The sequence below is a fragment of the Thunnus maccoyii genome, chromosome 24, assembly GCF_910596095.1.
Source record: "Thunnus maccoyii chromosome 24, fThuMac1.1, whole genome shotgun sequence".
NCBI lineage: Eukaryota > Metazoa > Chordata > Actinopteri > Scombriformes > Scombridae > Thunnus > Thunnus maccoyii.
Window position 1 is genome coordinate 5,780,262 of NC_056556.1, and position 13,497 is coordinate 5,793,758.

Consider the following 13,497-nt stretch of genomic DNA (forward strand, 5'->3'; position numbering starts at 1 on the left):
TCTTTAAAATATCACAATATGAATGCTGTTTCAAGACATTTCAGAGTTATTTTAGAGCATTTCTTCATTTATGTGGGAAAAAGTTTCCAATGTATCCTTTGTGTTATTATTATTATTATTATTTAAATGGTAGCAGATTAAAAACATCCAGTTCTGACTGCTGGGCTGCAGATTCACTGTCTGGGAGTGAGATTGTGGACTGAAGCGCCCTCTTGTGTTCGCTGTGGAGACTGAAGTCTGGCTTGAGTCATTACATCACTTGTCAGCCAGAATTAGATGGGATCCAGCTGAAATGGGCTTGATAAAAATAAATATGGCGCTCGACGTTCGATGGCTCATCTTGTGACTGAAGAGACATATGCTGACCTACATTTCAATGGCTTTTATTGCAAACTGTTGTGTATCGCATCAGGCTTTTCAGACATGGGGGGGGGGACTGCAGCTCATTTTGTCAAAAGGACAGTCCAATATAGTTCTGAAAATGTCACTAGTTTGTGACAGAGGTTCTCGCAGCATCGAATAGTTACATTTACATCCTGGAACGACTTTTATTATCTGGGGATTTTTATATATATTATAACCCATCTTTCCTCCTACTATCTGTACTTATATTACGTGGCCCCAGGTTTGCTGTGTGGCAATTTGATTAAAAACGTTAAATTTAGGAATATGCAACACATAAGCACAAAACTGACATAATAAAATCACTAATAGTAGATTCTGATAGATCCTCAAGACCCAAGTTAAAGGATGTTTAGTGATATTCTATATTTCTCTCAATGAAAAGACCAAAACCAACAATGAAAAGTCCTACTGACATGTATTTTCTGATATATCTTATTCGTCTGTGTCATAGCACTTCATTGTTGCCCCAAAAACTATTAAAACACATCACTAAGCCGCGCCGTTGCACTGAGTGACATGAACACACACTGTGGTTCGTTTAGATTCCAGCTCGCATACACAGTCCTGCTGCCAGAAATACTTACTAGAGCACCATATGGGGATTAATATGCTGCTGAACTTAGTTCCCAGCAAATGCACATTTTATTGCTGTTTGAGTGACTTCTGCTAAAAAACTACAATACCCAGCTGTTTTAGAAAATTACTGAGCCTTTTTTAAGCCCTTTTTAAGGTTTGTGACCCGCTTTTTATGTCTTCCATTGAAACAAATGGGTGTCACAGACAGGGCAGAGACATAAAATATATACATATATAGATTATCGCAAGCCTCTTCAGTCTCATCTTATTACAGTAATCTTACTTGGTATTGAGTCAGCTCAATAGATACAGTATGTAGTCTTTGTATTACAGTTAATAAACAGAAAATCTGGGTTCTGTCACCCACAGTGATGGAAAAGTCTCAACATAAGACGATCCCAATAATGTATCACCAGCTGTATTTTCATCACTAAGTTGCAATTTCACATTCACTGAACTGACTAAAGTGCCTCAGTCTCAGTGACACAGCGAGCTGAAAATGGAAAACCAATTACACACATCAGTCCCCGCTTGGTATCTGCTTGGCCTCATCTCAGCACGTGTGTCTTTATTCTTCATCCGGCAGGTGACCGGTTGGCTGACTCCACCATCACACTCGCGTTGGCCCTTGAACTCCTCTCTCACGCGACCACGCCCCTTTCCTTCACATCCAATCCCGACATGGAGCCCATCAAGGTCCAATCAGAAGGTGGACTGAATGTGACCCTCACCATCAGGCTGCTGATGCACGGCAAGGTACGGAAACAAACACACACGCAAAAAAAAAAAAGCTTCTCGGGCAATGAATTCCAATTTCCTATTCTGTTACTTTCTCCGTCTTGCAACTTGTCCAATTATGCGTCAAAAGGAAATAGATCATTTCAAGGGGCCCCTGTGGCAAAGACACAGCTAACAATGGTTTTGTGTTTCTGCAGGAGGTTGGAAGCATCATAGGAAAGGTATTTATCACAAATATAACAAACAGACCATGTAAAGCACTGTAATGCCTGTGGGAAACACACACAGCATCTCAATACTGTCCCTTTCTTTCATTTCCAGAAAGGAGAAACGGTGAAGAAAATGCGCGAAGATGTAAGTAAAGCATTTCTGTAAAAAAAAAAATCTATTATTGGTATGTTGTTTTTGGCACATAATCATGAATTTTCTTCTTTTTTTTTGCCATATAGAGTGGTGCCCGTATTAACATTTCAGAAGGGAACTGCCCTGAACGAATAGTCACCATCACCGGGCCAACAGATGCTATTTTCAAGGCCTTTGCCATGATAGCCTACAAGTTCGAGGAGGTATAACATTTACCATCTTAACACTACAAAGACTGTTTTGTTTTTCTTATATTGCACACATACCTCACCCTGCTGAGTCTGCTGTGGTTGTGCTATCCAGTAGCGCCTCTACTGACTCATTCCATTGGAATACAAAGCAGGCTTGGCCCCGTTATGTAGGACAGAAATACGCTGATCTAACCTTGCAACACCCTTTGAAAGTGGGCCAGTACTGTGTTTTGATTTGGGTGTCGTATCAGCATGCTCCCAGCCGGACCAAGCCAAAGTGTATCCAAAACACTTTGGATGGGAATGACTATGTATACACTGATAAATTCCCAGATATAAACATACAGATGTAGCCTCTCTATAAGATACTAGATTACTATGTGATTATATTATCATTGCAGAAGCAAAATATTGCAAAAAGCAAACAGAGTAAAGCACACAAATAGAAAATAAGTAATAAAATGATGTGAAAAAATATCTGTGTGTGTAGCAGTGGTAGAAGAAGTATGGAAGCAGCAATACTACGCTGTAAAAAATACTCCATTACAAGTAAAAGTCCTGCATTAAAAATGTGAAAGCATGGATGTATCATCAGCTAAATGTACTTGAGTATCAAAAGTAAAAGTACTCATTAGTCTGTGATATATTATATCAAATATTATAATACTGGATTAATATTACTGATACTTTAATGCTGAAGCTGGAGCTACTTTATACACTTCTGGGCAGTTAAATTAGTTATTTTAAGTGTAAAATATTAATCTGTAAAGTAACAAATTAACTATAACTACCAATTAAATGTAGCAGAGCAAAAAGTACAATATTTCCTTCTGGAAGAAGTATAAAGTCTCAAATTTGTACTTAAATATTAGTATTCAATCACTAATACAGTCAAAAAACATGGAAGCAAAATGAAAAACATTAATATATGAAGAATAGACATTTGCATCCTCCAAAAAGGGAATGTTAAGAGAAATATACTCAGCTATTTGAAGGTAGTTTTGTTCTACTACATCTTCTGTTTAACAGCCTGAAGGTAGATTTCTACAAAGTCAACACTGTATATAACAAGCTGTAAAAGGACACAGTCTCATCTCATCTCATCTCATCTCATCATCTGATAAAACTTCCTTCCTCCCCCTCAGGATATAATCAACTCCATGAGCAACAGTCCAGCCACCAGTAAACCCCCTGTAACCCTGAGGCTTGTTGTCCCGGCCAGCCAGTGCGGCTCCCTCATTGGCAAAGGAGGCTCCAAAATCAAAGAAATGAGAGAGGTAGAGTACAAATAATAGTAAAAAATCTGAACGTTGTGAGTTTGCCCTTCATTTCTCTATATGAATGATCTCTGTAAATGCAATTTCAACAGATATTACACCAGTTTCCGAAGGATTTCAAAAACCAGAATACTCCTTATAGTTCCCATTTAAGCTTCCTAAATCCCATATTTATGATCCATATGGTTTCCATTTATGCTTTAACTCCTATAATCCCCAACATCTAAAGCTCAAAGCTCATTTTGCTGCTCTGATATCAGTTATTGGCATTCAGTTTGTTTAAAAAGAAACCAGGGACAAAGCTGAATCTCTATATACATGTGTTTGTGTTTCCGTCTCACCTCCAGTCCACAGGAGCTCAGGTCCAGGTCGCAGGTGACATGCTTCCCAACTCCACCGAGAGAGCAGTGACGATCTCAGGGGCCCCAGAGGCCATCATCCAGTGTGTCAAACAGATATGTGTGGTGATGCTTGAGGTACAGTATGGAGGAGGGAGGATAAACATCAAAGGAAATAGAAAAATACATTATTTACAACGACTACATTTTGAGATTTAAATACCTGATATGGAAGATACTGACGGTGAAATACACCTGCTGGTCGGCCAGTTAACCTGGTTAATTTATGTGTTATCTATCTTCAAAACTGATGCATCTATGGACGGATTATGAGACCATGTGTCCCCGGACTCAGGCTTGTAAAAGGCCACCCATAACACCCCCAAATGGGAGCAAGACCCCCAGATTAAAATAGGTGCAAGACGCAGTTTCGATGACATTTTGCAGGTGAAACAGAACTTTCTGAGTGTTGCTGTTCACACAGGAGATGAAGAGAGGCAGCTTAACTCCTCTCCAAAGCTTCCTGCCACAGCAGATCCACTCTGTCACTCCTCTGCACAGATATTATACTAAATACTACAGAACACTATACTAATTATTACAGGAAATCATCAAAGTTAACTTGAAATGCAGGTTCTATTTTTCTTAAAGCATAGCTATTCTGCTGTCAACATTATTTAAATCACTTATTACCACTAATAAAGTCACTGTATTTTAATGAAATGCCGCTGAAGCCTCTGTAAACCAAATTAGATTGGATTTTATTGGCAGATATTCAATATTAAAAGACTCTGATTGGGATCAGGAGCAAAATGTGTGATTAGTACATCTCTACCTTTAACTGAGCTCTGTTCAGTAATCCATCCATGGACGCATCCGATTGATTTTGTGTATTGATAATGTGTTGTTTTGCTAAATTGGATCTCTAACCATCAATGTATTGCAGCAAACATATCTGTCTGGTCCGATATCTAATACAGCACTAACTATTGAGTTCAGAGGAGGAACTTCAGTTGGAGGCTCGGCCTCCAAAAAACAGTAATGTGTATATTTCCCAAAAAACAGAAAAAGGCAGCACTCCAGAGGTCAAACAAGCAAAATAAAAACCTTGTGTTGATCTTTTGGGTAAATTTTATTTAAATTAATACGTTGATGAATCTGCTAATCCATTTTGTCACACATGCTCTGATGAAGGCCTCAGGCTCAAACTGATTTTAGATCAAATTCACCCAAAACATCAATAAATGAATTGACTTTTTTGCTGTTTTTGACCTCTGGAGTGCTGCATTTTTTTTCTACAGACATCAGAAACTTTCATTACTGGCTTGTAGCTACATGATTTGGATCAACACTTTTTTTTTTAGGTGTCTCTCTTTTTCTTGCACCATTAATTTTAACTATCTGCACAGCCAGTTCTCCATTGGGCCTTCATGATGGCACCAGCCATGGATACTAGGACATTTGTGACATGACTGTAAGTCTCTAGAACACTGACTTAAAAAGATGTTTAAAATACAGATTGTAGAGTCATCATTATCCAGTTGAAAGTGATGTTCCAGGTAAATCCAAGTTTAGTTGTGCACTGAACCACGATTTGGACATTTTATGTCAGCATGTACACGCAGTGAAGAGCACTTTTGTGTGAGTGTCACAGGTTGTCTTCCCTAAGGCACTGTCCCTCTTGGTCTCACTTTATGCAACTTCTTTTCTTTCTTTCTCTTTCTTTCTTTTTTCTGCTCTAACACTCTCTCCACATCTCACCCCTTCTTCTTCCCCCCACTCTCTCCTCCTTTGCTCTCCTCAGTCCCCACCGAAAGGTGCCACAATCCCCTACCGCCCCAAGCCTGCCTCCACCCCTGTCATTTTTTCAGGTGGCCAGGTAAGAGCAGACCCACTGGGGGCGTCCACAGCCAACCTCAGCCTCTTACTGCAGCACCAGCCACTGCCTGTTAGTGTCGCACCAGGTTTTACTCACTTTTCCTCCCTTCCTCACTTCCCCGACCTGCCCCCCCGACTAGCATGAAACCATCACTGCTGTCTACTGTGCCCTCACCGTCATCCATCACCCCGAGCCACTCGCAGCAGAACTGGGATAAATGGCATTAGTCATTAAGAGAGAATCTGAATAAATCTGGTGTCAACTCATGCTGGTTAAAGCTTTTTTTAACGTACCTAATAATTGATGAGAACAGAGGCAGAGAAAAGATCTTTGTGTTCCCTTTCAGTGGTCCTCCATGCCCTTCCTACATAGGCAGAGCCAAAAAAAAACACTTTCAGCTGATAAAATGTCAAACTTCAATTAAAGGAACTCTAGTCAATATATAGAAATATACTAAAATCACTTTAATGAAATTACTAACTACACTTAACTGACAAAAGTAACTAACTGATTTAAAAGATCAACATGCTTGTTAACTTACCAAGACAGCACAGTTTGGCAACTTGGTGTGAACTAGAAAACAAAATACTGGGCATGTTGAAGTAGATTTACAGGTAAACAGGTGTCAGTAGGTCAGACTGGGGTAGTAAATAGGAAGCAAGTTTACAATCAGGTGATCTGCAGAGGCACAAATGCTGGAGGGGGGCTACTAGTGGACAGGAGAGGCATGACAGGGTTTGAGGGTAAAGAGCAAAGAACACTGAAGCTAATAAGCAGAGAACCACCCAACTTAGATAACTTATTATGGCTTGATAGGGCTCCGCTAGACTCTGGTTAATATTTGACAAGAGCTGCAACCAACAATTATCTTCACTGTCGATTTACCTGCAGATAATTTTTTTCAATTAATTGATGAACTGTTTAGCTGATAAAATGTCGTGAAAAATGTCTTGTTTTGTCTGACCAACACTCTAAATCCCCAAAAATATAAACTTTTTTATCACATGAGACAAAGTTTTCTTGTGAGTAAAGTTTCAATTTACATTTAGAGTTTCTCACCAAACTGCACTATGCTGTGTGTAATCTTGAGGTCGAACAAACTTCATTTTAAAAAAAACTGCATTTTAACCCTTTTTTATCATTTTGAAACCTTTATTGATAACATCCTTGTTTACTAGCTGGCAGTGTTCTTCTTCACTGCCTAAGAAGGGTCGATTAAGACTTAAAACAAATAATTTACCAACCTACACCAAATTTTCTAATTAAAAAATATACAAACTCCAAGTGAAATATACAGTATTAGTCAATATGGTGTAATGGAAACATCCATCCATCTCTTTTTGTGTTTTGTACAAGTTTCAGTCTTTTAAAATGACCGTGTTATTAATTATTTTTTGTTTATTTTAAACTGTTAATCTATAGATTTCATCCCATGTGTATTTGTGTGTACTAATGGATCTCAGGAAGACTAGCAAACCGCAGACGCTAATGGAGATTATTTTAACAATTAACAACAAACCTGTAGATGGATGGATTAGTGTGAACTCGTTGGCAGGAATGTGTGTTGTGTCACCCACGTCCATGTGGGTTGTAGATACATTTTCTGTCAATCAACTAATCAATTAAATCGCTTCAACTTTATATTTGACCACCATTAGCATGCTACATTTTACATTATAACACTAACATAACACAAATAAACTGATAGTATCATGAGTTGCTGACAGGCTGACCAATAAAAAAATCAATATATTTCTATTAATGGATCAGTGTGTAAGATTTGGGGGATCAATTGGCAGAAATATTGGCAGAAAAGGAGTAATACATTCATAAGTATGTTTTAATTAGTGTATAATCACCTGAAAATATCTTGTGGGGGTTTTTAAGCTAAGAATGAGCCCTTTATATCTACAGAGGCAGCAGGTCCTCTTCTACGGAGACCACCATGTTGCACCGCCATGTTTCTACAGTAGCCCAGAGTAGACAAACAAACATTTTTTGCGGCCACAATAGGTTCTCCTACACGCTTAGAAGGGAACGGGTTGAAATCTGTAACCTCACTGCTAGATGCCACTAAATCCTAGACACTGGTCCTTTAATTTCTAGTTTATTTAACATTTTTGAATGGGACGTTACTGGGAAATGCCATAAAATATTTAAATCTGGAGGTCTATTATTGAGTTTTTCATTTCAAAACTGCTAGATTCACTAAATTTCCACTGAACTGACCTCGTATCCAGACTTGACACGTATTGCTCCAGTCGCTGTCTTGGCTGTTGAGATGATATTTAGCTCAGTTCTGACCTCTGTGGCCCCTACAACCCCACATCCAATAGGTCAAGTCACATAACTCCTCTCAGGGCCGCTCCTCTGGTTTCCTCCACTCCCTCCCCTTCACCTCCCCACTGTCTCGTTTGTCCCTTATTGATTTAGTTCAACTGGATCTGATTGATGAATAATAGGAGAACATAACAGGGAGTCTATAGTGCATGATTTCCTTGTAACCTGACTAAAATATAACTCAAAAGATAATATGTGTTTGTCTATTGTATGATTTTACTTAAATTATAATTTGTTTAGGCTGAATGTTGTTATAGGATCAACAGTTTTTACGTTTTTAAAATTTCGATTAAATGAAGCATGTTTTTTTTTATCTTATGCAATTACACGATGAGTATTTTTGTGCGCTTGTTCCGGGTGATGTAACAAGATAACAATAAGCTCTTCTTCTCATGTTTGCAGGCTTATACCATTCAAGGACAGTACGCCATCCCACATCCAGATGTGAGTGCTAACCCCACGAGGCAGTCCACACTGCACTCTCCATAATTCTGTCTCGCTGCATCCAAATTTCTCTCTTTGAGTCACAGGCTCTTACTCTCTTTCCACCCTTATTAATATTAAATGTTAATATTAATACAGCTTTTTTTCTGATATGTAATTCCTATATCTTCTAACTTTTCTGACTCTTGCCTCCCTGCCCTCTGTTTGGCGTTAAACCTCATGGGGGCTTGGCCTGCAGCAGTTACCAGATTTGGTAGGATTATTAAGCAAGGTTTTAGATTTCCTACTCTCCTTGCAGCTGGTGGTTTCACTGAACACTTCAGATCCGTGTGCAGTTGTCAGCTGAGACCCTTTTGGAAACTCTTCTTTGTTGGTGTGTTGAAAGAAGTTCTGACATTCAAGACTTAAATGTCAGTTGCCGAAAAGCATTTCATTCAAAATCCAAACCAGAGGGCAAAAAATAAGAAAACAATGACTGAAGTAGTTTCCTGGATTTGAAAGGCTGCTTCGCTGGCAGATTTAAGATGTTGAAGTTCCCCTTGAAGAACTTTAACACACATCTTTTAAACTTACAGTTCTGCCACAATAGTGTTACTTTTAACAACATAAAGACTACATTATCACATCATCACTGCCACTAGTTTTCTCAAGCGAGCTTTATCACTTAAAACCATGAATAGAAACTGAAGACAGAAACTCTAAAAACATACGATGTGCTTTATGAATCAAGCAAAAAACACTATATGGTCCCTTAAACCAAAGGCCACATTAAGACAATTACAAGATCTGCTCACTGTCACCTTAAAAATTAAAGGGTTTAAGTCTTAGCAAAAGTTAAAGGGATAGTTCAACATTTTGGGATTTAAGCTTATTCTCTGTGTTGCTGAGAGTTAGATGAGAAAATTTGCACCACTTTAATGTCAGGCGATTAAATAAGGGGGTAAAGCAAGTTAAGCTAACTGTCTCATGAGTGTAGCTTTATATTTAAAGCAGCTATAATTGATATTTCTAATAATAACAATGTATCAAATGACAATGTACTGTTTTGATTCACTCTCTATGCTCTCATAGCATTGTTTTCATAAGCAAGTGGATAGAAACACGACTCCAAATGAATGATAATGTTGTTCCATAACTGCTGGAAGTGGAAATAAGCAAGTATTTGCTAACAAGTTCAACATATCAACTTAAAAGGTGATGATGTCAGTGTTGTCTTGTTTCTGCTGCCCCCAGGTGGCCAAAAAAAAAAAAAAATCAGTAAATGCAAGTTTAAGGGACGGCTCTAACTCTTGGCAAGAAAACAAACTGTGCTTTTCCCAAAATGTCAAAAAAAAAACTTGTCCACCATGTTTTTATCTTTAGTAGGCTTGACTACTGTAATGGTGTCTCGCCTTAACCTGGTGACGTATCCTTGATAAGCTGATTTTTAATTTCTAATGGTGGTCAAACCTCGCCCCAAACGCCCCAATCTCAGGCCAAGTCCTTTATGAGCTTCTTCTCTTCTTTCTCTCTCTTTCTCTCTTGGTCTTTGTCCTTCACCTGTCTGTGTTGTTACTTTTCCTCAGATCCTCTCTCTACTCTTGTAGCGTTTCGGACAGACCTGTATGTGTGTGTCTGCGTGCGTGTATGTGCGCGCGCCAGCGTGTTTTTAACGATGACCTCATAGCTCTGCTGTCCTCCTCCTCCCCCCCTCAGCAGTTGAGCAAGCTCCACCAGTTGGCTATGCAGCAAACCCCCTTTACCCCCCTCGGACAGACCACCCCTGCCTTCCCCGGTACGTACCCACCTACACGACGACCCTCTTTACCAAAGCTCCTTCTCTCGTTTTTACCTGTAGAGACGAACACATTCTCTTCCTCCTTTTTTTCTCTTTTGCTCTTCTTTTCCTGTCTCTGTCCTTTTCTCTTTTTCTTCTTCTCGTCGTTCTCCTCCTACTGGTCTCTGTGGTGCACTGCCATTGACATGGCCTGCTGGTGGTCTGCTCTTGTTGATGTTGAGGTTTCTTTTTGTTCTATGGTTTTCCCATAGCATCCTTTTTTTTAAACGATGCAATTGCCTCAAAGATTTTTTGTGTCATTTAGAGAGTAGACTTTAATTTGTCAAGTGATAGCTATTTTACTGAATGTATGTAGGCTCTGCTCAGGGCTGAGCACAGAAATGCTACCAGGCAATGAAAAAACGCCAGGACTACAGTTCATCAATGCTGTTCACTCCCTCAATGTGCCAAACTCTATTTTATGTCCTCTTCCTTCCTCTTCTTCTCTTTCTGTCTTCTTCCTGTTTTCAGCAGCAGGTCTGGATGCCAGTAACCAGGCCAGTACTCATGAACTCACCATTCCCAATGATGTGAGTACATTTGTCAGCAAAATGTCCACCAAATGCTTTTTCATTTGTCGTTGTCCCACTTTCCCAAACAACAGTGTTTAAAATGAGACATTTGTCATTTAAAAACCAAGAAGGGATCATTTTTTATACAATAACAGGCTTCATTTTGCGTTCAGCACCATCTCTTTAGTTACCAGTCAACAGCAGTTTGGATCATTTGTGGCCACTTTGTGCTCATTTGCCACTGCCACCTTAAAAGTAACAGAAAACTTTTCAGAAAATCCAAACAAGTTAGTGTGACATTGTGATCATATTTACTAACCACTGCTTGAATATTAAAGCCCATTTTCAAAGAGATTAGACTGATGAAGTCTTAATTGGTTGGTTGAATTATGAATTACAGAGACAGACCTGCTCCAAATTGGCTCCAATATAGCTAAATGAAAGGGGAACAAAGCAAGACAGTAGCTTCTATTAAATCAGAAATTCACAATTTCAAAAACCCTGGTATATTATCTTTTATCATGTCTTCCTGTTAAAGCTTCCATTGATATAATTTGACAGTACTTCAGATTTAGAGCTCCTTTCCACAGCAGATATAGTACAGCCAAAAGCATTTGGCTTTGCAAACTGAATGTCCTTAATGGAAAAGACTTGTTGGACCCAAGTTAGAAGTATTAAAGTTATAGTTGAAAGGCTGACATTTACTGGCCCGCACTCACAGTCAAATAGCGTCAGACAAAATGTGTATCTATCTATGAGTCTTCCATGCTCTGGCCATCCTAAGCCCCGCCCCCATTTTCTTCCCAGCTAATAGGCTGCATAATCGGACGCCAGGGAACCAAAATCAACGAGATCCGTCAGATGTCTGGGGCGCAGATCAAAATTGCTAACGCTATGGAAGGGTCATCGGAGCGCCAGATCACCATCACAGGGACCCCCGCCAACATCAGCCTGGCCCAGTACCTCATCAATGCAAGGTCAGAACCTCCTGGGTGTAAAAGCCTTTTTTTCACTTGCTCTCTGGTACTTTTGAAGCAACAAGCTGGAAGTTTGGGGTTTTTAAAAACAGCAAACTTGTTACTTACTTTATCTCAATGAGTTTGAAACAGCATCGAGCCCCCTTTCTGTCTTTTTTATAGCTTTCTACCATTGTTGTTGTATTTTGGACTTCTTTGCACTGTGTCTGCTTACCCCATCGTATTGATTACCTATGATTTATAAATTACTACCTTATTATAACTACCTAACAACTGGCCAGTCTTTATGAAAAGACCTGTACATAACCAGCCCAGTTGCCAGTAAAATGTTGGCATTGTACGTTTCTGCAAACCACGGATATATTGAATCTCTACGTTTCAATATGTATCATATCAACATTTCTACAATATGTAGCATAGGGAAGTGATGTAGTTCAGATAACATGTATATGAGCTGACTCTGTTATTAGGGGAGCAGGGTTTGGGTGGTTGGCTAGAAACTTAGATGGAAAAAAGTTGGAAAGCAGCAGAGAGTATTGTTCAAGACCACCTCGAGACAACGGCCCGCTTCCCGTTTCAACCGACAAAAATGGGTGATTTTAGCAAGATGTTTTACTGGCACCAAAACCCAAGTAAAACATCATAAAACATATTTATTCAACTGATAATGGACATTTAATGCTGTGTTAAATGACACGCAAAAAGCTTAAATCCGATCAACATTGAAATGTAGAGATTCAACTGCAGAAACATAGACTTACTTTACATCATAGCGGTGTAATTTACTGGCCGTTCATCGCAAAATTGGGCATGCCTCAAAAGTCTGACGGCAAACAAGATTTTATTGCAACCATCTCGCAAATCACCTCATGTTTGTCCTTTGAGTGGCGAGAAATCTGGGTTGAACTCAGGTTGCCATAAAGAAAAAATGTAGAAATACAAAGAGAACTTGTTACCTACTGTCCTATCATCCTCTTCCAGGTTCAGAGACGTGGCGGCCATGTGGAACGACCCATCTTCCATGACCACATCCTGAGATCCCTGACTGGCTCCTCCGTTTGGCCCTTTCCAATGACTGACTACCGCAGACAACCCTGATGAAGCCCTTCGGACTCTGGCTCTGGCTCTCCGAAAAACCCTGACCACCACCCGCCCTGGTTCAAAGTTGTCTATACATCAGGGAGGGTGGGGCGCTCATTTTTCATTTCAGAGAGCCAAATTAAATCTAAAAAAGAAAAAAAAAAAAAAAGAATTAAAAAAGAAATTCTCTGTTGATTAGGTTTTTTAGAGAACTGTTGAAGCATGTTGAATGTTTATTAGGAACAACTTGTGTTACTCTTTCTTTCTTTCTATCTATCTATTGCTTTCTCTTTCTCTCTGTCAGTGCTGCGTCAGAACATCATTTAAAAGTATAAAAAAGTAATAGTAAAAGATTGAAATTTTTGTAGAACGTAGTTATTTGCATATTACAGCTGCTCAGTGATGCTATCGGCAGAGTGTGTGGTGGGATGTAGCCAAATTATCAAAATTTTATAATATATTTTAGAAAAGTGATATTTTAAAAAAAAAAATTGGACTGTTCTACTTTTGTCCCAATTTGCATCTTTGTCTACTTACGAATCCAATCTCTACCCATGACTC

General features: G+C 39.2%; 2 protein-coding genes across 6 annotated transcripts in view; one reads left to right on the plus strand and one right to left on the minus strand.

Annotated features, from left to right (window-relative positions):
• LOC121891991 (fibronectin type III domain-containing protein 4-like) overlaps positions 1–12,902 on the minus strand; it is a 69,492-nt gene extending 56,590 nt beyond the window's left edge. For 2 of the 4 annotated variants that reach the window (XM_042404720.1, XM_042404715.1), the window contains exons 1-4: positions 12,817–12,900; positions 6,309–6,340; positions 6,061–6,131; positions 3,892–4,020 (exon numbers count right to left, since the gene is read on the minus strand). The gene's annotated coding sequence lies outside the window, so the exon portion shown is untranslated. Of the gene's footprint in view, positions 1–3,891; positions 4,021–6,060; positions 6,132–6,308; positions 6,341–12,816 lie in introns of all 4 variants that reach the window. The other 2 variants (XM_042404716.1, XM_042404718.1) reach the window with 2 other exon arrangements.
• LOC121891989 (poly(rC)-binding protein 3-like) lies at positions 1,247–12,911 on the plus strand. Of its 2 annotated transcripts, none has more exons than XM_042404711.1 (12): positions 1,247–1,737; positions 1,917–1,940; positions 2,041–2,073; positions 2,169–2,285; positions 3,419–3,550; positions 3,898–4,026; positions 5,693–5,836; positions 8,510–8,551; positions 10,250–10,325; positions 10,845–10,897; positions 11,687–11,856; positions 12,838–12,911. In XM_042404711.1, exons 1-12 carry the CDS (start codon positions 1,663–1,665, stop codon positions 12,890–12,892), a joined length of 1,050 nt encoding a protein of 349 aa, XP_042260645.1. In that variant the 5' UTR covers positions 1,247–1,662; the 3' UTR covers positions 12,893–12,911. The 2 variants fall into 2 exon arrangements, with proteins under 2 accessions (XP_042260645.1, XP_042260647.1); XM_042404713.1 differs by having other exon boundaries at positions 5,693–5,767; positions 10,247–10,325.
• Positions 12,912–13,497: the final 586 nt, after the last annotated feature.